This window comes from Nematostella vectensis, chromosome 2, assembly GCF_932526225.1.
Source record: "Nematostella vectensis chromosome 2, jaNemVect1.1, whole genome shotgun sequence".
NCBI classification, from domain to species: Eukaryota; Metazoa; Cnidaria; class Anthozoa; order Actiniaria; family Edwardsiidae; genus Nematostella; species Nematostella vectensis.
The window spans coordinates 4,506,186-4,531,264 of NC_064035.1; the positions used below are offsets into that span (position 1 = coordinate 4,506,186).

Genomic DNA, 25,079 nt, shown 5'->3' on the forward strand with positions numbered 1-25,079 from the left:
TCGATTGTCACTCACCCGTTGACAATAGTGCTGCAACTCAGGGTTTTCCTCTTGGGAGTCGAATAAAGTTATCTAAACAAGCATTGCAAGTTATTTTTGAAAGTGATTTCTAGAAGGAGGAGGCATGCTACTTACAATGGGAAGGATGTCGAAGAATTCCCGAGGGCAACTGTTCAGCGAACGGATTGCATGAGAAAGCAGCCAATTGGTAACTAGAAGAAAAATGGGAACATATGTCTGTGATAAAACAATTACTATTAAAACAGATGGCCTTTCTGGCAATGCATGAATTTCATCTCTACAGTTCTCCAAACTATAAAACACTTACTTGTTTTAAGAAGACAGACTCCCTCACTCTCTGGGGATCCGTCCGTCACTTTAGCCATATCTACGCCCGCTGTACCGACGGATGTGGTGGCCATATCTTGCAGACATCGTAGTTTGGGTTTCATCATATCGACGAAGTCATGACGCCTCGGCGAGCGCGTCGGCAGAGAGCGAGGTAAGCTTATATCGTACATCAAGATACTGCAAAGAACACTGCAAGCAAGAAGAGTCGTTCCCAACGTGGATAAGTATTAGATAACGCAGCTTAAGTAGTGAGAGACAAAGGGGCAGAGCGATGCTCTGCCAACTGCGATACCTAGGCTCCGTGACATAGTGTAAACACTGTCAACTGTACCTCAATGCAATTACTAGATCGTTTCGTGCATAAAGGTGTTAACACGGAAAGAGAAGACCGCTTACCTTCCAGACCGGTCACGAACATTCTTGTATGTGTGACCAAGACGGGGCTCAATGCGCATGAGCAGCTTGTGGAGAAGTTCGGCGACACGCCATTCTTGCTGGCAGAGCGCACCCTGGATGAGGTACAGTCGCCTAGAAACAGGAAACTCCACTTATCACCAAGATAAATAACAAAACAAAAGGCTTGGGATAGGTGCGTTAAACGCCAAGGATTAAGAGAGACGACTTGGCAGACACAACGAGAACGGAAAAATAACCATTAGAAGAACAGCTGGTTGATCTCTCTAAAGGCGTAAGCCAAGAGCAGATGATCAGATTTGTAATTGGTTGTTAAAAAGAAATCCTCTTTCTTAGGTTATTGTACGCTTTCCTAGGTTATCGAGCTAAATCAAGGTAAGACGGTTAACACAGGGCACCCACGTGGAGTCGGCAAATGAAGTGCCGTCGTTTCCGATGGGGTCATCGAGCATCATCTGCAGGAGCCAGTGAATACGATGGGGGTCACGACTTTCCTACAAAGTGCAATGGGGACATCAGTATGAATTGGCAACAACCATTAATTAAGTGAGAATTGCATTACTCAAGTGGCCCAAGTGTTTGCTTAACGTTCGAAGCAAACAGCCCCTGAATCTAAAAAGGCGCATGAAGATGAAAATACAAGCAATCCTGAAATCGCATTAACGAACATTACGAAAGTCTGACAAGTTCTCTGCTGTCTTCCCCATCGATCATAAACGATCTCTTGTTTGCTGTTCTGGGGCAACATAAGATCCGGATTATTCCTCTGTAGTTTTCACGAAAACAAAGCCGTGGTTTAAAAAATACACAATGTTTGAGGGGATATTTCGAGTTGACGAATGTATTTGCTATAACTTAAAAACCCTTGTGTCCCGTCGCGATGTCACATATTGTGGTTAAGGGGAAATACATTACAAAACATTTATATATTGTTCAATTGTCTAGCCACGGCTTGAAAAAGCGAAAGTGTAAACTTTGTTGAAGGTCACAACAAAATATCTTTCTTGAGACAGAAAACTAGCCTTGTAAGAAAAAGAATGACTTAACGCGTTGTCTTAATCCTGTATGCTGTTTTTTATTAGGTTATTTGATTCGTTTGTGTTTGCTTGTAGTTGAACAACATGCATGTGTACCACAGCTGTAGCCATGAACGTGCCCCAATCTTCAAGCGTCTCGACCGTGATGGAGGGAATCGCTTTACGCAGAAGAGGAACAAGAAACTTCCACATCCGTTGTGTCTGTAAGAAAGAAACACAAAGAATGAATTAAATATTAGTACTCGTGGAGGTACAGGGGTAAATAGCTTGCTAGCTGACTGTGTTGTGATTGACCCAAGCCAAAACTATGACATAAAAGTACTCGCGCATATGTTATATGGTGTTTACCTTTTCAAAAGTCCAGTGTTTCGAACCTCGGATCAATGCAGCTATGATTTCAACACCACATCGTTGAGTGCTTTCCTATCAAACGAGACCAAAATTGGTCAACGGCTGTGTGGAAGTATAGAGAGCCGCGCCGTGCTACTTACCTGGGAATCCACACATAATCGCTCCAAATGGGGCTTGAATGTTTCAAGGAAGGTGTCGTCGAAGTTGCGGAATAAGCCCTTGAAAGCAAAACGGGAGTAAAAAACTAGTTAAAATTCACTGGGAATCAATCCAAGCTGTTAAAAAGAAGTTATATAGATACAGTACTTTAGTTAAAGCAAACACATTCTTTTCTCTGCCATCCCTCTATTATGAGAGACTCATTCCGAACATTTTGAGCTACGTAAAAATGAAATGTTGAAAAAAAAAATAAAATATTTATCTTTGAATACCTTGAACAAAAGAAAGCGATTGACACTAAACTTGTCCTTTCCCTTTCTCTCTTCTAAAGAGAGAAAGTCCACCAGTTTGTCGACGAAATCACGCTGAATAAAGCAATCATAAATTGCTTGTTCACCCTGCAGAAAAGAAGAGAAAAGTCCTTCACGTGATCGGTACTTGGACATAAGTCCTGAAGGGATGGGACTCTTCGCCTAATTGTTCACTTGGTCAGTACATGTACATTGGACATGATGGGAGAGTACATGGACATTGGACATGATGAGATGGATAGTTGTTCGCGTGGTCAGTTCATGGACATTGATCATAAAAGGGGACTCTAACCTCACTTAGTTGTTCACGTGATCTGCTGAGAGGTGGTTGCTTGTCGTGAGGTGCATACGTCTTCAGGACCCTGTTAACAACAAATAAACCTATCAACGAATGTCTATCAACCACTTCTTTGTTATTGTTCATATTTAAAATACAAGGGTCTATTTGCAAGGAAACCTCCAAATAAATTAAAGTGTGAAACTTCATTTTAACAACGTAATTAAAAGTTACACGGCTCTAATTCGCCTTTGAGTAAGGATAATTTGTGTGAATAGGTATTGTGGCATTTTTTTAATACAGTGAGGTGGGTAGGCGGTTTCAGCCATGTCATGTGAGGTATCAAGGTTTTTGTTCGTTGAATGCATGCATGCGTCGGTTGGGCGGTTGATAAGAGGTAGCTGAGCTCGGTAGTCTCGAGTATGAAGACGCAGCTTACTTGGGCCAAGTGTAGTATCCCCAGTGGGTCTTATCGATGAATGTGCATTGGTCCCACAGCTCTTGCGTGCTCGGTATTTGCTCTGACGAGTACTGCAGCCTATAAAATCCCCGGAGATAACAAAGGATGGTTAACTCTGAGAAAATACGAACAAGATAAGAGGACAACGGCGACGTCTACGAATTCTGCTGCGGTATTTTGAAGTTTGGGTTTAGTTGTATAGATTCCAAAGTACTTTTTCGTGAATGACGCCTCTTTGGGTTTGTGCTCAATAGAAAAAGTCGAAAAAGGAAATATTGTTGTTGATGTCATTGTGGACTTACCAAAGATTATCTGGACGATCTCCGGGCTGTACTAAGGTAGTTGTTGGTTCAGGTACATTGGCTAATGAAAAAAAAAAAAGAAAGAAAAAAGAAAACAATAACATTTAGACGAGAAGCATTCATCAACGACTTCTCTAACAAAGGGGTTAACAATGATCACCTTTATCCTAAGCCGATTTAGACTGGTTTGCAAAGGTGAGGAGGGCGCAAAGATATAGGAATAGTATAAATCTATAGCAAACGTCCAGGGGAGTCAATAGACTTACCTACTGCGTATGGGTTGACGGGAACCTTCAGGTGGGGTCGTTTCTGCTGCTTGAGAAGTGCCCCTACTGCACTAATAGCGACCTGAGAAAGAAAGGCGCATCACCTCAACTGATCTCACGTATTGTTTCACCTTAACCTATTAAAATGCCTCAGTATTACTAACTACCTCAGTATTCCTAACTACCTCAGTATTACTTACTACCCTTTAGTTTAGAGGTCCTCACCTTACGTATTGAGAGCGAGTCATGGATCAGTGAACGAGTTATGACTCGCACCGCTCTGACAGGCATTGGATGGTCCCATCGAATCAGCGAACGCAAAAAACTAAAGCAGAGCTGATGGTACCGCCAGCGCCTACAGTGCAACAATATAAGGTCAGCAAGAAGCCAGGAAATCAGGTTACAGCAAAACGCTACTTACAGATTCTCACTTTCCAAGAGATCCGTAAGTTTCTCTACTAACTTCGTGTAGTTGCTGCGAATTAAAAAAAAGTTTTCAGGATCTCTCTTGCGCGAAGGTCTAGGATATAGTAAAATACCCATCATGTAATGCCCAACAATATTTTGTTCAAGTAAACTATCTAAAAGATGTAAAAGTCCCACATGGACCATTCTGAGCAAAACCTCGTCCAATACACTGTATGGGATGTATGCATCGCATCGTCCCCTTTTGTTTTACCATTGTTACCAAGGGTGGTGCTCCGCATGGGACTCCGTGTCCCGTTGTACCTTACCTTTTGATTTGGTGATAATATTATAGTTTCAAGCAATCGGATTCAGAGTTTGTAAAAATGACACATATTTGGATAACCCAAACACACCTCAAATTCCTTTCCGAGTACTCTTTCGCCATCTTGTCTGCCTGCTGCAACTCCTCTTTGCTGGGGAGAGGAGAAACAGGTGCCTCGAGTGCGCGTTTGCGGACAGGTTGAGGTCTAGGCGTGTCAGACTGTAGAATGTCCATACCACAGGACGCTGCCGAGTCTGAGATGCTGCGACAGAGAGCGACGGTGTTGAACTTCTTTATCATCCTCTCGCCCAAAAGGCTGATCAGCGTGGTGATGGTCGGCTTTTCTGAGTGATCCGCCTGGAACGAACAGGTAAGCTCAAGACAAGATGCATTGTTCACGTTGCTATGTTTGGTGATGTGCCGTTATACGGATACTTTGCTAAAACAGGGCTCTCAAAAGACACCTCGCACACAGACACACGCTTTTTGATCGAGAGCAGACCTGTATTATCGCAGGCCAGATGTCAACCATCACCTCCCAGTAATGTATGACAAGGAAGAACATTCTGTTGTTGAGGAGAATGTGCAACGAGCCCTGCAAAATAAAAGGATTGGTGACACAGATATCAAATTAATAGGGGCTAGACCAAAGCACGCTGGGTGACCAAAATGCAAAATTAAATTGGAGCTATCATTCAGCTTACTGTGTGCGATAATCTAATTGAATGGTTCCTAAAGGGGATGCTAATTCGAAAGTGGGCGATTTCTACCTCAAACAAAGAACTGTGTATAATATAATATAATATAATATAATATAATATAATATAATATAATATAATATAATATAATATAATATAATATAATATAATATAATATAATATAATATAATATAATATAATATAATATAATATAATATAATATAATATAATATAATATAATATAATATAATATAATATAATATAATATAATATAATATAATATAATATAATATAATATAATATAATATAATATAATATAATATAATATAATATAATATAATATAATATAATATAATATAATATAATATAATATAATATAATATAATATAATATAATATAATATAATTGTCTTCGTTACGAACTAAAAGCAACAATAATAAATTTAAAACAAATTGATTCTGGCTCTAGATCTCGACTACTTGGGTGCTTTCTGTGTCACCTTGAATGCTTCGTGGGACACTTCAGGGTCATCTCTGAGTTTGTCCAAGATACTGGGCACCATGGTCCGGGCGAAGTAGTCAAACACGTCAATACACATGCCCATCACCTTCTGGGCTTTGATCCTAACCTACGAAACAAAGACAATGAGAATCACCATCACTATGATCACAATCACCACGCATTCACTACCCCACTACCACCATAATGACACCACCACCACATTTAACAGCGGTCAAACATCTGAGCATGCGCAATACATTCCCCGGTGCATAGCTAATTTGCATACGCCAGCTTTATAAATTTGCCTTTGTAAACAAACAACGAGGAAAGCCTTGAAGTAATTCGCTTCGTATAAGGAAGTCTTTGTATAAGGTCAACATTTCTTTAGTGTATTCTTCTATAATTGTTTTAACTTTTACCAGTTTACAGATTTTTTTCATTGTATACAGACTTTATTTTAGAGCTATGAAGTGGCCCGTAGGCGGTTTGATCGCGCATTTGTGCTCAACTTCGTCAATGGTGTCGCCAATACGACGTCAACATGTGCGAAAAGCTGTAAAACCCGAGCTAAACAAGAGTGTGACACCGACCATTATATGGTTAAGGCCGACAAAGGTTGGCAAGGGTTGCAAACGTCTACCTAAATAACACTCGGAAAACTGATAAGAGATGCTCCTTTCCCTTGTCATCCGGCCTTCATTCGGTTCACTTAGTCGACTGAAAGGCTTCGAAGCAGTAGACTTCTTGGGTTATTCTGAAGTGAGAAATTACTTCCCTGGCACGAAATGGTGCACAAGTTGTCGTAAAACGGGAAAGAAAGAAATTCTAAAGAACAACTCACCGGACGAATATGTTCCCCCATACAATTTTTTTTATTGTTGACAGGTTTTCCGTCATATGATCGTTTTGTCAATATGGATAATTTAAAACAAAAAACTATTCTTTGGAAATTCCGGTTAAAAGCTTGTGCAAAATAGTTTATATAATCTCATGGTCCATACTAGTCCAGATTAGGGACGAAAATATGAATTTTTAGCCTGCCTAAGCCTGCCTGAATTCCGTCCGCCATTTTGATTTTCATTTCCAGTGCATGCGCACTGTTTGACCGCTGTGTACCACCACATCTACTATTACTATCACCATCATCATAATTACCACCACTACCATCAACGAAAATTCTGAGACATCTAAGATGGTTTAAGATGGGATAGAGTGCGGCTCCCATCTCAACCTTCTTCCGGGGTAACGTCAGTAGGTTGTTAAACACAGCAGGGGACGTGCTTTTACCTCTGTGTACTCGCTAGTTGACAGCTTAAAGAGATCTTCCAACAGTGTCTTGTGTAGCGCAGTCAGCTGCGACGAAACCCGATCCAGTATTCGCATCTAAAATATCAGTAACAAGGAAAGTATAAGCTCGTATAACCAGGAGAATAAACAAGATATTTGATTGTTACCTCGTGTTGAAGCTGGACTCGTTCAATCAGTAGAGCACGGACGTGTTTCTTCTTCCCAGTCAACTGAAACAAGACGGGTGCAGTAGGGTTTAAATAACCTAGCAAAAATCTAAACGAACTCAAAATCCACAGGGCATTAGTAGGGTGATGGCTTGAAAGCCTCAATTCCCCCGCGCCCCAAATGGATGAGGCTTATGAGGATGAAATCTTCCTACCAAGATTTCACCTGACAAACGTTGCCCCATTTCGCTCATTTGCAAAATTGTGCATACCTTGTCCTCCATAGCCCTCTTAACGGCTCCTGCACTGCGCCATCGCAAGTCAAACTCATCCCTCTGGCCCCCAAGATGAAGCATTAACGACTCATAAATCTGAGACGACAATAAATAACAAGGCCAAGATCGAGTTGAAGATGTATGTCGACGGCGGTATGTGAACATTAAAAAAAATGGCACCAACGCGGCCAAAGTTGAGGCATTTGGCGTATTTTAATAGTGGTATATGCGGAAACGAAGGAATCGACAGTGCAATGAAGACACCAACCTTCACAATTATCTGCAGGGCTTTGGTGTCATCTTCGTGATGCTGCATCAGGTGATCTGTCAAAAACACGACTTTCTGAGGGATCCTACTCGAGACAAATTCTCAAAATAATAGTCTACACATATCAATCAATTCCTATCTAAAAATTAAAAAGGTCTATACGTATCAATCAACTTCCATCTAGCAAAGAGCACATACTTTCAAATGCACCACAATAGAAATGGTAATTGTTAAGTATGTCCTCATAAGTGGGTACGTGCGTAGTACGGTCGCAGTTTCAGTACGCCTACCTAGAAGCTTGTGAATTAGTTCGGCTATATTTTCTCTGGAGTTCTTCTCTCCCATGGACACATCTACAGAAGCAAAGAAGAGGTCTGATATACGACCTTTAAAAGATAAATCTTCCTAGAATTCAGAAGACTTACTTGGTCCGATATCTATGGTATTGTGAAACCGTCCACGATCAACCATCGTCTGCAATCCCCTGAAACCACGACCAAGACGAAACAACATAGATCAGCCAGATAGGACTGGTAAAAAGAACCACCCTCACAAGAAAAACATTATCGATCTAGCGGGAGGAGGTGTGAGTACTTGTTATCTCTCTTTGGGGCTCGAAGCGTCATTGGTAGTTGGCTGTTGTTGGAAATAAACAGGGGCTCCGGTATTTTCTTGACCTTTTGTTTACACAAGCAAACACATCATAAAAAAGTGCTTTACATACAGGTTGGGTAGCGGGGGCTTGTCCCAGTCTGGAAGCAGCATGGCAGCACCAGACAGACAGCTTTGAATGATACGCAGACTCTGCTGAAGCTGCTCGCGGCTCAGCGTCTCGTCTCCGGCCATGAAGCGCTCGACCCTCTCCATCTCGGGCTGGAGGAATGTATCTAGTAGTTCCTTAGCAAAGAGCTTCTCCTCCTCGATCGGGATGTGCCACTTGATGTCAAGGTTGTCAAGGTCACCGGACTTGCCCCAGTCCTAATATTGAAATGAGTAGTATAGTGCCAGTGTTAAAAAAAGCAAGACTAGTTCTAGTACCGCGCGGTTTAGCCTTTTTGTTTGGGTCAGTACGCAGCTCTTACAAGCTGCAAACGAGAAGAATAGAGACAAAAGAACTCCTTTGTAGATTAGCAGCTGCGTACTTACTCTTTTGTTTTGGAATGGCGGCTTTTTACCGGCGAACTGTCACATTTTGGCTAATGCTAAGAAAACTAGCGCATAGCTAAGGCTATAATTTTCTTTATGACTCCCTAATTATCAATTAAATGTCATTTTTGTACAGTATGGTTTTAATGCTGTACAGTTAGCCAAAACAGCGCCCGAAGTCAGCCTTTCGTACCTTACTCGAACGATTCATCACTACGATTGTGTGTGTTTTCGCCAGAGCACGCGCATGCGCATACGTTATTCAGCACTTTCTAGTATAGTAGGTATGGAATTTGAGTCAATTTTGTGGCGTTAGTCCTCCGTCGACAGTTTCTATGGCAACCCTGCTTCCTGCCTCCCAAAGGCTGTAAAGGAAGAGCAGTACATAGCCTAGTTGTCTATAGTCTAGTTAGCCAGGCTACCTACATAGCCTAACACCGCTTTAACATTTTGTGGCGTTTTCTTACGTTGTTGCGGCGAACAGCAATCATCACACGGATGTTGGGTACGACATTACAATGCTTTGTACCACAGTTGAGTACTTAACTCAAAGAAGGTGTAGCTTTGTGGCGTGTTAATCATGCCATAGGTATACCACAGTACTGTGTTACTTACTCTGTGGTATACCAGTGGCGTGTTCACCATGCCACAGGTATACCACAGTACCGTATTACTTACTCTGATGAATAAATGCTCAGTGACGGGCTTACTGAAGTCTTCCAGTACGCTCTTCCACTCCAGAGGATAAATATGTGACAAAGGCCGAAGGAGGTTTTCCAGGAGCTTAAGATAGGAACAATAAAAAGTAAGAGGCAAAAGGAACAACCTTGAAAAGTCAAACACTTTAATATTTTATTAAGGGCGTTGTTTTTAATATAACATACTTTTCCTATGAATAATACACGCGCACACATCTGGGTTAATCACACACCAGTGCCACTGAACAAGCTTAGATCGCAAATTATACTAAGCAATAACATTTTTTTCATATGGAAATTGGTTACTGTGCATAAAGATATGCCTTTTGGAGAGTGATGAATGAGTGAGCTTCTGTTCGGTTTAACATCCCGTGCTTAGAGGTAGATAAATTGCTAGAAATAGTCCAAAACTATTTCTCTCTGTGCCAAATGTTATTTTTATACAGCAAGCTGAATTCCTAAATAACAATCTCTGTCGCCCTTGCAATTAATAATACAATTAATAATAATACAATTAATTATTGTTTGTTGTGTTTCCGGCTAGTGCCGCACGACAGTGTGTGGTTAATTAAAGTCCATCTTTGCACACATTTTAAGGGAAATACATCCTGCTCAGCTCCTCATATTTTGCGGGGGTGCACACATTTTGAGGGAAATACATCCTAGTTAGTTCCTCATATTTTGCGGGGGAGGGGGGGCTTACGCCATGGCTTACGGTGAATACGCCCTAATTGTCAATACCGAGTGTTTAGCCCGCTATCTCTCACCTTTGCAGCCATGGTAGCTCCTTCCTTGTTCTTCAGGTGAATGGTGGACTTCAGAGCCCTGACCAGCTCGTGTCGATACTCTAAGATATCTGTACCTTTCGATCGCACCACCTAAACCACACACATTGGTTATTGTTTACCAACAAAGACCAGTGGTATACTACAGGCCTATAGCTCTATGAGCGACCGGCTCTGTCACCGACTACAATTTCATATTCCTGTTCGCCATATAAACACTTGGATTGTATGTTAACTCTTGAAAACCTTTGGAGATTACCAACAGAGGTTTCCAATTGTTTCGAACCTTTCGAAAGCGACCGCTAAGATTTTTGAAAGCATTACTCAACGCCATATTAACAGTATTATCATATTCCAGTCTTCAAATCACTGGTCGCTTTAAAGAACGCGTTCTCCTAGGCGACCAGCTCCGATGACGACCACAAGTTTTCCATCACCAAGGCGCTTAGAGGTGTAAGCGAAATTTGACTGTACCACACACAGATTTTTCTCAAAATACAAAATACCTCGGACAAGATTTGCAAATTCCAGAGCAGTTGATCGTCGATTTCTTCGTCATTTCTAGCGCCATCCGCTGATAATAAAAGAAGAAAAGAACTTTTTAGTATTCCTCAGCTTATCTTTACGATGGCTTGCAAGCTCGGGCGTTTGATTATTTCAATGCGGATTTTTGGAAAATAAAACTTACCAGAAGTTGTACTTTCGATGACAGAAAAACAGCGAGGAAGAAACTTCTTCAGAGTAATTTTTGCGGATGTCTGTAAATCCGCAGAACCTCGCTTAGTATGACTACAGAAAACGTGTACAGGACAAAAAGACACCCAAAAAGATAAACTTCACCTTAGCGGCCGCGCGGCACATGTCCGCCGCAATCTTGCCAGCAACTTTAGTCTCCAACACGTTATTAGCACAGAAGTTGAAAAGCTTGTTGAGAGCAACCTGTAATAAGGGTCACATCTTTTCTTCACTTTGATACAAGGGGTGAAGTTGGATACAGGGGGTACGTAAAGCTTGATACAGGGGTATGTAAAGTTGGATACAGGGGGTATGTAAAGTTTGATACAGGGGGTACGTAAAGTTTGATACAGGGGGGTATGTAAAGCTTGATACAGGGGGTATGTAAAGATTGATACAGGGGGTATGTAAAGTTTGATACAGGGGGTATGTAACGTTTGATACAGGGGGTATGTAACGTTTGATACAGGGGGTATGTAAAGTTTGATACAGGGGGTATGTAAAGTTTGATACAGGGGGGTATGTAAAGATTGATACAGGGAGTATGTAAAGATTGATACAGGGGGTATGTAAAGTTTGATAGGGGGAATGTAAAGTTTGATACAGGGGGTATGAAGGATCGTTGATCCTTCCCATGTCATAAACTGTTTTACTGACTAGGGACGCCTAAACTCTTGCCATAGTCCTTTATGTAACGCTGATCCTCCCCATGACGCATAGCGCAATGCTTTGTTTTACGGAAACGGGCTTGGCCCTGAATCACCTAGAAAGCCTTTATGTTTTTTTTTCATAAGAGCTCTCGAAATAAACCTTTTTATATTTTTTATTGTCGTACTAGGAGTTTGGCAAACAAGAAATATTGTATCTTTTAACAGTATCCAAATAAGATATATTCTTCTCCCACTATTTTCGTTATTAATTAAAAAATATCTTGCTTAATAACTTTGAACAATCTTTTGGTCGCTAACTTTAAGATAAAATTAAAGCTATAAAACATAAAAAAGCTCTATATCAAAGAATTAGTGTAAGCATAGAGGAGATCACAATTCCACAATTCACATTCAACACGCCCCCACTATCAAAAATATGACTAAATAATCGTCCCTGATTCATAACAACATCACCCATCACATAGTATTGGGATAACCATGAACAACATAGCATGCCAATGATAAAACACATTTACATTATTCTAAAACCTTGGATGTCTTCAATCTTCTCCTTACAAAATTTTTAACTTGATTTCACTACAGGACCAACCTTTCACAGTTCATCTCAAATAGTATTGCAGGTTGCGTGATTTAGTTAAAGCTTCGAAATTCTCTCGTGTTACTTGCACATTGGCAGTGCGGATTTGCTCGTCCATTATGTTTGGGTATATTTCATCCTCAGTACTGCAGCCGTAGACACTCGCTTCTTCATCATCGTTCACGTCCTCGTTGCAATGGTAGCCTCCTGACATGGAGCAGCCGGTCTCCTCGGTTGAGCTAGCCCCTTTTCTGTGCCGCGCCATCCTTTTTCTTCGTTGCAATAGCTGGCTTTTTTTCCATGTCAAGTTCATCATCAGCAAAATAGCCATCAAGACTTTCGCTGTCATCTTGCGGGTCTCTGTCTTCCTCAAGTAACAAATATTTTTCTTCTACCATTTTAGGGATACTTGGTTCAGGCTGGGAGTATAATGCTGTGTGGTCTTTGCTTTTTATGCTAAGTTTTCCATAAAAACCATTACTCCCTACCGAAGAACCCTCTCCATAACCAGAAGAGCTTGCTTCATCAGAGTTACGGCTGAAATTTTTCTTCTCAGAGGATTTGAAGTTGGCAATAATACGAGATAGCGCACGCCTCATGATGATAGTTCGGAGTTTACAATACTACAGGAAATAACGCTTTCAAAGTGGGCCTAACAGTCGCATAGTGACAAATTACGTTCGCCCCTACGTCACAAAAAAGGTAAAAATATCTAAACTGATAAAAATTAGATCATAAATTTAGCAAAATAAAAACGAGTAAGAGCAAATAAAACATAGCTAACAATAGAAAAATGAAAATAAATGCTTTTTTCGAAATTGTGGATTATGTACCACAAGTGCTTGTTAAATCTAATGCTTGCGTAGCTATCCACACAACACGGAAGAAAAAGAAAGCAAAAACATATGGTAAGCAAAAAAAAAAAACAGCTTTAAGAATGATATTTCATATATCATGTATAAAATCTTGTCTGTTCATGATTGATCCCGCCACCTTGCTTCCAAGTCCATTTTCCGGTCAATCTCTTAGCTCGACCATAAATGCGTCATCCTCGCGCTGTGATGACAGCTGATCTGTCTCAAACGGCTTTACCAAATAAGGACCCAAATTGGCCTTTTTACCAGCTAAAAATCGTGACCATTCTAATTCATGTATATTCTCATTTCTAATAATATTTCTTGCTTGTTAATATTACTCGCTATTCTCTCTCTCCTCTCTGGTGAGCGGTCGGAAATACGGTTTAGGGTTCGAATGATCACGTCAATACTCCTTATTGTACAAAATAACACGTCACCAAGTGTTCTGGATTGCTAGTCAACTTGCGTCGACCCTTATCTTTATTTTTCTTTTTTTTTTCATTTTGAATGTTTAAAATCTAATTAGTTTGGAGAATGGAGCCGTTTTAAAAATCAATCGGATTTTTCCCTTCTTAAATGTTTTTGCGGCGCTGACAATGGGCCTATGTATGTACTAATAGCGATGGGGGGGGGGGGGGGGGTGGTTCCTGTGCATGCACCTACATGTATAGTCTAGTTTCGAATCTAATAATGTGTGCTGGTCATAGTACTAAGGACGCATACGGTGAACCTCGGTTTCAGGCGAAACATGCATGTCAAAAAATACCAGTGAAACATTCACCGGCTTTTGTATGTTTTATTTTAAGCTTCATTTGATCCCCGTTGTGAAATTTGCCTCAAAAGTTTGTAAGTTTAGGGATGAGTTTTAAAGTTTAAATTGTTTTGGGAATAAGTAATAATTTATATAACGCTTTTTTTTAAGGATCCAAAGCGCTTGGTTATCTTGAACATGTCAGAAGTCAAACCTGAAAGATCTTGGGTGAGCTCTGCATTAGGATAGTGTGGAACGTCGAGGCCACGCCCATTCCCATCATACCCTCCTGGCTTTGCCGGTTGTCAGTCTTAAATGATGAGCTGTCAATCTCTGAGATGAGCTCAAGAGATGAGTTTTCTATCATCACAAAGCATCTGTTGGTATCAAAGCGAACATAAGCGAAAATCATAAGTTAACAATTGTCAAAGACGACATAACACTTTGTTATGATAGCGAAGAGTAAGAAATAGCAGTTCTACACACCTATCCATGAACTGAACAACAAAATCCTCAAACTGGCTGGTGGCAAGACACAATTCTTTCTCCTCCTAGAAAGCAATGATTGAATGAAATAGTTTTTATACAGATAAAACGTGAGTATCTTAAACGGAGCTGGAGAAAAATAAACAGATGCTTGGAGTCCCTTATTTGGCGTATATCTTTATTATGGGCACAGAAACCACGGCCAAACTGACTTAAGGGCCTATGGTACTATCTCGTTGCTACGAAAGGGAAAAGCGCTACATTTGGTTAAATAGACTAAAATCGCCGCGCGTCTTCCACCTTAGTTCCGTGACCCAGTGGTTAGCACCTTTGTCTCGTAAGCAAGCGCTCCGGGTTCAATCCCTGGTCGAGTCCTTTTTATTTATTTATTTTCTTCGAAACTCCAGTTCAAATTTCTTTGTTCTTTTTTCCAAGAGATTAAAATAAACTTTCGATATTTTGTAGAAGAAAATGTCATTTTTATATGTTTTTCGAGAATAAAAATTCCGCGCGAGAAAAGCACGTTAATTTTGAACATTTTACAACAATTGTGATTTTGTTTTCACTCAAACCATTGATATTACCATTCCTAACAACTTAGCGCATGGGATTTTTGATTTTTGAAGAATGGAAAAAGCTATTACCAGTTATGTGGTTTTCGAAGAACATAAATATTCGCATTTCTCGCGGTATCAAAATTTCGCAAATCCGATGCGTGAAGTTTAAGAAAATAGTGATGTTAAAATATTTCTGCAAAAAAATTATGGCAGATTTGAACAGTAGCTTCTCCGACACGTTTCTATGTTCTGGGTCACCTGACCATGGGAGGGGTCAGATGACGTCGTCACTTGTGTTATTTATGTCTAAAACACTTATTTTGAAAGTTCCAAGAGATTTGACAAAAAAACAGAAGCTTTTATAAAACAATCAAATTTTCCTAGCAGCGGACTAAAAAGATAGTACCATAGGCCCAAGCAAATCTTAAAAGATTTGCTTGTTATCTAGCACAAGCAAACGGAATACAGTCTGCAAAGGAGTGTTATAGAGAATTTAAAATAAGACGGATTCTGAGAGTAGTGAAACTAAATCTATCGAACAAACCTCTGTCATATCCACGGCCCCAACAGCCTCAGAGCAGTCGACCACAGGTACCAGACAGATGATGGTAGAAATAAAAGTGAACGTTGCCTAAAAAGTATGTCCAGGGTTCAAATTATTAGTCCGCCATCGAAATAACAGCGCAGTATGAGCGACCTCCTTCTTTCACGAATCTAGAAAATACTTAAAACGTGTGCCTGTTCAGGAATGACTTGAACAGTCTCACTAAGAAACAATTTTCCTTTTTCTATGACCTCTCGTTACCAATAAATGCAGTCAAATGCATTACTCTTAGAAGGAAACACACAGACATGAATACAACAAGCATCTACAAGGCAAGGCTGTCTATTACTCATAGTGGGAAACATACAAACAACAAGCATTACTCTTAGAAGGAAACACACAGACATGAATACCACGAGCATCTACAAGGTGAGGGTGTCCATTACTCATAGTGGGAAACATACAAACAACAAGCATTACTCTTAGAAGAAACACACAGACATGAATACCACGAGCATCTACAAGGTGAGGGTGTCCATTACTCATAGTGGGAAACATACAAACAACAAGCATTACTCTTAGAAGAAACACACAGACATGAATACCACGAGCACCTACAAGGTGAGGGTGTCCATTACTAATAGTGGGAAACATACAAACAACAAGCATTACTCTTAGAAGGAAACACACAGACATGAATACCACGAGCATCTACAAGGTGAGGGTGTCCATTACTCATAGTGGGAAACATACAAACAACAAGCATTACTCTTAGAAGAAACACACAGACATGAATACCACGAGCACCTACAAGGTGAGTGTGTCCATTACTAATAGTGGGAAACATACAAACAACAAGCATTACTCTCAGAAGGATGTATACAGACATGAATACTATGAGCATCTACAAGGTGAGGGTGTCTATTACTCATAGTGGGAAACATACAAACAACAAGCATTAATCTTAGAAGGAAACACACAGACATGAATACCACGAGCATCTACAAGGTGAGGGTGTCCATTACTCATAGTCGGAAACATAAGACATGCATACCATTGCCTTTCTAAAATCATTAGGGTCAATTCCAGGCAGTACAAGCTGTAGTAGAGGTAGCACATGGCTTTTCCCGGCAGGAAAACTGCCGTTCGGCTTCACAAGAGCTCGGGCGACTGACGTGACACAGTTTAAAGTTGCTGTCAATTGATGAGGCTCTATAAGGGTATCCAGGGCGACGTACAGCCTGCAAAATAAAAAAAAACTTGAACTACCATGGTCATCAAGACAGGCACAAACATTATAACTTGGAGAATCTAATCCTGTTTTGATATTGTATTTACTGAAACATTTCTTTGCCATGCTGGTTGGCCAGTGAAGCTGATGTCATTAAGATAGCACGTTTTCTACACCCTTATTGGCCTGCTCCGAAAACTATCAAGGCGGCCACGGTAGCGCGCGTTGTATCAGATAGCACGTTTCCTTCACCCTTATTGGCCTGCTCACAAAACTATCAAAGCGACCACGGTAGCGCGCGTTGTATCAGATAGTCCGTTTCTCGCATCCTTATAGGCCTGCTACCAAAACTATTAAGGTGGCGACGATAGCGGGCGTTGTATCACATAGTTCGTTTCCTTCACCCTTATTGGCCTGCTCAAAAACTATTAAGGCGGCCACGGTAGCGTGCGTTGTATCAGATAGCACGATCACGGTAGCGCGCGTTGTATCAGATAGTTCGTCTAACTATAAGGTTGCCAAGGGAGCGGACGTCACACTTTTAGCCTGTCTTTTTTGTTTAATATTTGTCAACTTCGCTATAAAATATTGACAAGAAGCATCAAACTTTTATGGAGGACCTACTTATCTAGCAGGGTTGGAAGGACGATCTCTGGCTTCATCATCGCCAGATGCTGAAGGGCGTTGGCAGCATCATAGCTTCCGTACTTGTTGAAGATGGCTAGCATAACAGTGGGCTTCAAGCTTTCAACAAATGCAGTGATGTCAGTGTCTTTGAGTTTAAAATCTTCAGGAGTTGGTAATACCCAGGAGGCTTTTTGGAACTTCTCCCTGAAAACAGTCAACATTTTAAAATCAATTATATTTCGCATCATTATTTGAATATCAATGTTATTTCAATTAAAGTTACAGTGTGACATAATTATTCTTTGTTAGTTTCAAACTAGTCACGCTACATGCAACTCACGCTACCCTTACCATTTTGATAATTTTGAGCTAAAATTTTTTAGCCAATAAAGATTCGGGAAACGTCAAATGTCACTAATAACCCAGCGTGGCAGAGAAATGCTCATAGAATACGATGGAATCTATGTACTGCAACTATGAAGTTAGTGTCAAAACACTGATTCTCGCATGCTAACATTCTTACAAATTTGTTTTGGTAGCCACGGTAGCGTGTGTCCCTCTTCAGTCAAGAAAACTCTTTTCAATTTTCTCTTTCATGTCAACTTGTGACTTATTTAGTCATGCGTGACACTTACTTGTGCAAGCGTTTAATTACTTCACTTGGGAGCTTGAAAAGAAGCTTCTGTAGCTTTCCCTATAGAACAAACAAAGTAAACTTTCTTGGCTGCAGTATATCCAAATCAAGGATGGTGCAAATGTGATCATACTCACGGTATATCTGCCGAGGTTAGATGGATGGTAGAAGGACTCCAAAGCCTGGAACATCTTAGTAATGTGTTCTTGTGTAGTACTTTCTCCTCCCTGTTGGTATTGACATTTTAAAAGGGTTAAAAACCCCAGGGTTTTTTTCCTTTAAATAGAGGAAGTGTAGCTTTAAAAAGAGGGGGCTTATTTAAACATCCGATTTTCCACAATTTTGAAACTAGGTTTATGGTGTATAGAAACGTCTCAGATGCTATAAATAAGTATCTATTATGCTTGTTTCTATAATGGCCATACACCAAGTATCATTGTTACCAAGCAAGAATGATACTCTTGGAATCTTTTTATTATACACCCCTTTAGGAGAGGGGAAGCTGGGTGTAAGGGACAGAGGGGCTTATTTACAAATTTAGGCTCTAAATAGGGCTTTTACGGTAGGTAGAGAAAGAAGAAGGAAGAAAAAAAGAACCATTTCGTTCAATTTCTGCTTTCTTCTTCCGTTGTGTCTTCTCTACACTGATTTTGACTTGTACATAATGTAAACAGCTAAAATATTTTTTCCTCCTCATCTCCCAAATACTTTACTAGTAAAATAATATTTTATTTTCGGCACCAGAATCAAGTTCGTGTGGAAGACTGTATGTAACTAACCAAAGTGCTGACAATCCAAACTACAAATGAACGAAGCACAGATCCATAGTCACAGGATGAAGCAAAACAGCCTGCACGGTTATTGCCAATGGGTAGGTTGAATGTCCTCATGAGGCGTGTGAAGATCTATAACAAAACACAGTATGTGTAAACATTCTTAATGCAACATGGCATAGCATTGAGATATCTCATAAAAAAGTATCTAAATACATGTCTGTTTTAAGAATCAGAAAAAAAACTCTTTGAATAAATGCAGTTACTTACAGTTGGTATATATGGACTCCAGTCTATACAACCAATAGTGTCACTTGCAAGTCTGCTGAAAAGCTTCAGGCAGTCCTGAGAAAATAAAATAATACGAAACTAAATATTGGCATTGGCACTGGGGCTAGGGATCCCTTTAGATGAAAAAAAACCAGCAACAAATAACTAGAAAGTGTTAGAGCTGCATTATCCACATAAATCTTAAACTATGTATTGTAAACATTAATGAATTAAAAATCAATCAATAAATAAATTAGGGGATTTAAACACCATCCTGGGATGCTGAATTACATACGAGAGCACAGATACATTGTGGTTGAGTCAAAGCCAAAGAAGGTTCCTCAGCCACCATCTGGCTCATGCCTGACCACAGAATACAGTTTAAATTGAAATTGCTGTTTGTTTTGTTTTCTTTTTCTTTTGTGGATGGAGTAAAACAGGAGAACCCTCCAGGCAAAGGCAAAAACCAACAAACTCAAATTGCATCAAAACTGGGAATCAAAATCGAAACCCACAGGCACAGACACTACAAAGTAAACCCTGCTACAGCAGCTGCGCCACCACCATTCATTGTAATATCTTTTCTCTAAGATTGACCAACATACATACAGTAGTATACTGTATGGGAAATACAACCACAACTTAATGCATGTATACCTCTTCCCACTTGCATGAGTTGGTGCAAACCTGCCAAATCCCCAAGAATTCTTCAAGCCAAAGTCTGAAAACATAACAATGTATATAAATAGGAGTTCAGTTTAAAAAAGTAGGGGAAGTATAGTATTACCAACATTTGGCAAAATGCTAGGCTTTGAGATTTCGAGTGGATCTGTATTTATTAAATTGAAGCTCTTGTAAGCGACAACTCTGAAAACTGAAACTTGTGGTTGTTAAAGGAGCTGGTTGCTAACATGAGCTTGCTCTCATAAGTGATCACTGGTCAGCAAAACAATGTATTTAAAAGTAGATTAATTAAAAAGGAATCTGAAAGCTCTAGAGATACTGTACTATTGCTTTTAATATTGGGATAATTGTAAAGATTTCGATTTATTGCTTGATTTCAAATGAGAAAATATAGATGAGTGGCTCTGATAAGTTGGTTGATTACAATAGCTTAGAATTACAGTACTACAAAGTTTGTGTGACAAATTTATCTGTGACTGTTGTTGCTATCAAGCTGGTCACTTACAAGAGTGGTTGCTTAGATAACTCCCACTGTTTTACGGTATCCTATTTATTTTAATGACATATAATATATAGTAAGTACATATTTTCAAAATTTGTTGTGTGCATCATTGCCGCTACACTCTGTTACCTTAAATGGATGGGGGGGGGGGGGGGGGGGTTTGTTTCAATGTATTCAATAAAATTCTTAATAAAATAATAATTAAAAAATGCAATAGATGTTGTTTAAAGTTTTACAGTCTCTTACTTGAACCCTTTGTCATGATGGACGATTGGTAATGTTGTCGGCAGAAATAGTGACAAGTAGAACATGGCTTTACTGAATGTTACGTCATATGGACATAGTAATGGCCTCCACTCATCCAACATCTCTTGAGTTGATTCGACTGAAAAATACCTATTTGGAAAGCATTTGGGTTATAATTAATAGTGACATCTCTCTCAGTTAGACTTCAAACTTATTTTTCACTTTTCTTGAGCAAGTGCAGGCACGTTCAAAGGAGGTGTGCATGGTGTGCCTTGGCTGTAAAAAAGTGCTTTATGTTTTAAGGAAACTTAAAATACTATGCTTTTTCCATATGATACCTGTGACTGCGCAAACCCCCCCCCCCCCCCACCTTAGCCAACCCTGAGTAGGTCACTGAAGGAAGTTATGGACCCAATTTTGTTTTTCATTGTTATAAGGCCATAAGTGGCGCTCAAGGGCCATGAAACAAAGGAAAAAATTTAGGCTCCATAAGTTCCAGTATTTCCTAATCAAATGAGGATAATTTAACAAATTTCCCATAGTTTTCCGTGGTATGTACTCTTATACACCACGATATTTGTCACCTCATGATCAAAATGTTGTGGAGTCAAGAGGCGCGAAGGGCTGAGTGATTCTGCATTAAATCATGAGGTGACGAATATCGTGGTGTATAAGAGTACATACCACGGGAAACTATGGGAAATTTGTTTTCTACAACACAAACAACGAAAACAGTATTTTACAAAATCAAAACAGTGTGCGCTTGTTTGAAATAAATGGTGTGTTTTCTAGTGCGTGCGCGAGCGCATAGCATGCGCAGATAAACACAAATTTAAAACTTTAGCTTTAAAACCCTGCAGTCTTTGTTACTTTGTGTTCTTTTGTAAGTATGAAAAATACATTTATTGAAAACCAAATTTCTTCAATTTGAATCAAGGTTTTTCGTTTCTTTTCCTTGAACCTGCAGTGAACCTGCAAGGATTGTGTGAATGATGAATCCCGTGGTATGTCTTCTGATTTACCATAGCTAACAACCAATCAGAAAGCGAGATTACGCGCAAGTGTTGTAGAAATGGGGATGTACATACGGCCTGCTAATTAGGGATGGGTCGCACCCTAACTTCTCTTGACTAGGAAAAAAATTATTTTTGTTCTTACTGTATAGATTTATTGTAGTCCTAAGTTTCTGATGTTAGTATTATTTAAAAACTGTATTATAACAATCATGGATAGCTAGAACACGCCCAAACGTGTTCCACCTTGGGGACTGGCATTTGTTATTAGTATGACCCCCTTCTGGGATGTATTGCGTTGACATGTTCCACCTTGGGGACTGGCATTTGTTATTAGTATGACCCCCTTCTGGGATGTATTGCGTTGACGTGTTCCACCTTGGGGACTGGCATTTGTTATTAGTATGACCCCCTTCTGGGATGTACTGCGTTGACGTGTTCCACCTTGGGGACTGGCATTTGTTATTAGTATGACCCCCTTCTGGGATGTATTGCGTTGACGTGTTCCACCTTTGGGACTGGCATTTGTTATTAGTATGACCCCCTTCTGGGATGTATTGCGTTGACGTGTTCCACCTTGGGGACTGGCATTTGTTATTAGTATGACCCCCTTCTGGGATGTATTGCGTTGACGTGTTCCACCTTGGGGACTGGCATTTGTTATTAGTATGACCCCCTTCTGGGATGTATTGCGTTGACGTGTTCCACCTTGGGGACTGGCATTTGTTATTAGTATGACCCCCTTCTGGGATGTATTGCGTTGACGTGTTCCACCTTGGGGACTGGCATTTGTTATTAGTATGACCCCCTTCTGGGATGTATTGCGTTGACGTGTTCCACCTTGGGGACTGGCATTTGTTATTAGTATGACCCCCCTCTGGGATGTATTGCGTTGATCTTTTGCAACTGAGCAAACAGACTCATGGAAGCGAAACGTTTCCAACCCATCCCCACCCAAGCCATGTTTTAGCAACCTAGCGATAGGGTGCCTTCACTGGGCAACATGTTAAAGGAATACAGTACTTGAGAAAAGAGTAATCAATTACTATTATTAATTTAACCGGCTATCATGTTCCTGTGCAATGTAGCCATTAAAATCCAAGCCTGTGTCCTATTGCCCTTGCAAACAAGCTTGCCAAATCAATCCTATTGCTCAAGTGTCGAGCAAGTAGGGATCTAAGGGAAGGCATGAATATAGGTACAGTATGAGAGTAGAGAGTAAGTGATAAAGACAACCATCGATTGCTTACAAAGAAGTACATACAGTAGTTTACATTACTTACACTCTTGAAACACGAACAACACCTTTAAGAACTTCTTCTAGTTTCCTGAAAATACAATAAAAATACAATGCACAGATAGAAACATATATAAAAAAAACCTGTTATATAATTCCCAGTCCCCTGGATAGATGAATTCATAAAAAAAACTTGCTATAGTTCTCAATAAACCATTTTTTTATTAATTGCAAAAATGTCAAAGCCCTAATCATGCTTTCAAGTTACAATTAAAGAGTGGGTTGTCCAACTCATACTGATTTCAACATGGATAATAGGGTGTTTTTACAAACATCCTGTGCCACTATGGTAACAAAATTATGGAGGCATTTGGAGGCAAATATGTTCAATAGTCATGTACTGAAAGCTTACAATTACAGAAAAAACATTTTTCAAAAATAATATGTACAAATCGAGTCAATGCAAAACAACTGAATAGAGTCCCCTTAACCTGACAGAAAGTAACATACTGTAAGACGTATATAGTGTGTTCCAAACTTAAAATCTTCTATCTCCTGATTTTTCGAGCACATTTTCAGGGTTTTTGTTCCTTGCATTCATCTAGTACATTACAAATAATGGAGGTATATCTTTTAAGGGATTTGATATGTAGTTTATACTTACAGAGAATGTTTTTTCAGACCCACTGATTCATATTTAGAGTACAGAGCAAACTCAACAGCTAAGTAGAGGGGCCGCCAAGGGAGGATAAGGTCATCCCTGGAAATCAACTCTCTTTTTCTAAACACACATAAAAATAAAACAGTCTTTAAACACAGTTTTTGTTAGGGTAGTCGGTAATGCAGAAGATGCAAAGCCATATGAAAAGCAGAGAAAGGAAGAGTTAAGGAAAAAAGAAGAACCTGCTAATGGTAATGAAGAGTCTAAAAACAAGCAAAAGAACGCTACAAAAGTCCTAAATCAATATAAGTCAAAACACAGTCATCGTCAGATTACTGTAGAGTTGACAAACAACAAAAAAAATCCACCTGCATGTTATTTTAGCAAAATCAAAGGAAATGTAATTTCTAAGCCATCTACTTTTTTCACAAAATGTAGCACTATTGTCCAACTTACTTCAAAAGCTGAACAAGGACATGACCAAACCCAACCACATATTGAGCATCCAAATCTGGGATGGTTGTAAGCCCAAAAAAGAGCTTTACAAATCTTATGTGGTCTTCCTTGGAGAATTTCCTTCCATAGAGCTTGATATAGCTAAAGGAAAAAAATGACAACAACTTAATTTGAAATGAAAAGGGGAGGGGTCATTGTTCAGTACCATTTTCTCCTATAGGTACAGTATTTTATTTTATCCCACTCTGCTTTTTAGCAGGCTTGGATGGTTCTCCCCCCCCCCCCCCCCCCTAGTTGTTTGGTTCACAGAATCGAAGTTCAGGCTATCACCAGTCAAAAAGAACTACAGTAGGTTGTCTACTAAAATCTCTTGATGATGTCCTTGATTTTATAGACTCAAAGTTGTGATATTGTTACATGTATTTTGTTTGATTACAAAACCAAATAGTTTGATTGCGTTCATTTTTTTTCTATTTTTAGAAAGAAGAATATAAGTTAAGTAATAATACAGAAATATTTTTGTTCCATTACTGTGTAACAATAACAATTTCAGCACAAACCTATTATTATTCACTGTGTCTACTTGCACAGCTTCCTTTGAAGGAGGAAAAAAACTGGCTGCACGACCTCAGCGCCACACAATTCTCCACATTGCAGAGGAATCTGGCAGAATATTCGACTTTTTGTCGTCATAATATGCTTGCCAAAAATGAATTTCCCAACTGTCAAAATTACGTCATTCCTTTTTTTTAGATCAGTGCCGACTAATTTTGACACTCCCTCCGAGGGATGGGACCTTTTTTTGCGCTTGCGGGGACGAGGCAATTTTGACAGTTGCCAAATTCATTGTTGGCAAGCATATAACGACGACAAAAAGAGGAATATTTTGCCGGATTCCTCTGCAATGGAAATTTGTGTGGTGCTGAGGTTTGGGCTGGTTGGACTCCAACTATCTGTGAGGATGTCGCCGTGATTTGAGCGTGATTAAGCGGGAGGAATTGTGTTTTTGAGGACAGAACGTGAGGTATGTCCAAAATTACTTTTCTACCATTCACTTCGTTCTGGTAAAAGTTTTAATGGTGAA

At 39.8% G+C, this 25,079-nt stretch overlaps 1 protein-coding gene across 2 annotated transcripts in view; it reads right to left on the bottom strand.

The window, feature by feature from the left end:
* LOC116615990 (proteasome activator complex subunit 4) overlaps window positions 1–25,079 on the bottom strand; it is a 32,924-nt gene that overhangs the window by 6,800 nt on the left and 1,045 nt on the right. For both annotated transcript variants that reach the window (XM_048723772.1, XM_032377755.2), the window contains exons 2-45: window positions 23,996–24,136; window positions 23,543–23,659; window positions 22,925–22,969; window positions 20,629–20,778; window positions 19,854–19,917; window positions 19,197–19,271; window positions 18,933–19,058; window positions 18,291–18,380; window positions 18,155–18,213; window positions 17,517–17,723; window positions 16,716–16,902; window positions 15,662–15,748; window positions 14,561–14,625; window positions 14,289–14,451; window positions 11,324–11,422; window positions 11,172–11,241; window positions 10,990–11,057; window positions 10,466–10,576; window positions 9,679–9,783; window positions 8,579–8,832; window positions 8,280–8,338; window positions 8,145–8,207; window positions 7,855–7,910; window positions 7,584–7,682; window positions 7,312–7,374; window positions 7,145–7,240; window positions 5,856–5,984; window positions 5,161–5,253; window positions 4,750–5,015; window positions 4,350–4,403; window positions 4,154–4,283; window positions 3,929–4,010; window positions 3,663–3,723; window positions 3,340–3,438; window positions 2,916–2,985; window positions 2,585–2,710; window positions 2,294–2,371; window positions 2,151–2,225; window positions 1,899–2,003; window positions 1,168–1,259; window positions 748–879; window positions 329–540; window positions 136–212; window positions 16–72 (exon numbers count right to left, since the gene is read on the bottom strand). In XM_048723772.1, the coding sequence (XP_048579729.1) occupies window positions 16–72; window positions 136–212; window positions 329–540; window positions 748–879; window positions 1,168–1,259; window positions 1,899–2,003; window positions 2,151–2,225; window positions 2,294–2,371; window positions 2,585–2,710; window positions 2,916–2,985; window positions 3,340–3,438; window positions 3,663–3,723; window positions 3,929–4,010; window positions 4,154–4,283; window positions 4,350–4,403; window positions 4,750–5,015; window positions 5,161–5,253; window positions 5,856–5,984; window positions 7,145–7,240; window positions 7,312–7,374; window positions 7,584–7,682; window positions 7,855–7,910; window positions 8,145–8,207; window positions 8,280–8,338; window positions 8,579–8,832; window positions 9,679–9,783; window positions 10,466–10,576; window positions 10,990–11,057; window positions 11,172–11,241; window positions 11,324–11,422; window positions 14,289–14,451; window positions 14,561–14,625; window positions 15,662–15,748; window positions 16,716–16,902; window positions 17,517–17,723; window positions 18,155–18,213; window positions 18,291–18,380; window positions 18,933–19,058; window positions 19,197–19,271; window positions 19,854–19,917; window positions 20,629–20,778; window positions 22,925–22,969; window positions 23,543–23,659; window positions 23,996–24,136 (4,657 nt within the window). The remainder of the gene's footprint in view (window positions 1–15; window positions 73–135; window positions 213–328; window positions 541–747; window positions 880–1,167; window positions 1,260–1,898; window positions 2,004–2,150; window positions 2,226–2,293; window positions 2,372–2,584; window positions 2,711–2,915; window positions 2,986–3,339; window positions 3,439–3,662; window positions 3,724–3,928; window positions 4,011–4,153; window positions 4,284–4,349; window positions 4,404–4,749; window positions 5,016–5,160; window positions 5,254–5,855; window positions 5,985–7,144; window positions 7,241–7,311; window positions 7,375–7,583; window positions 7,683–7,854; window positions 7,911–8,144; window positions 8,208–8,279; window positions 8,339–8,578; window positions 8,833–9,678; window positions 9,784–10,465; window positions 10,577–10,989; window positions 11,058–11,171; window positions 11,242–11,323; window positions 11,423–14,288; window positions 14,452–14,560; window positions 14,626–15,661; window positions 15,749–16,715; window positions 16,903–17,516; window positions 17,724–18,154; window positions 18,214–18,290; window positions 18,381–18,932; window positions 19,059–19,196; window positions 19,272–19,853; window positions 19,918–20,628; window positions 20,779–22,924; window positions 22,970–23,542; window positions 23,660–23,995; window positions 24,137–25,079) is intronic.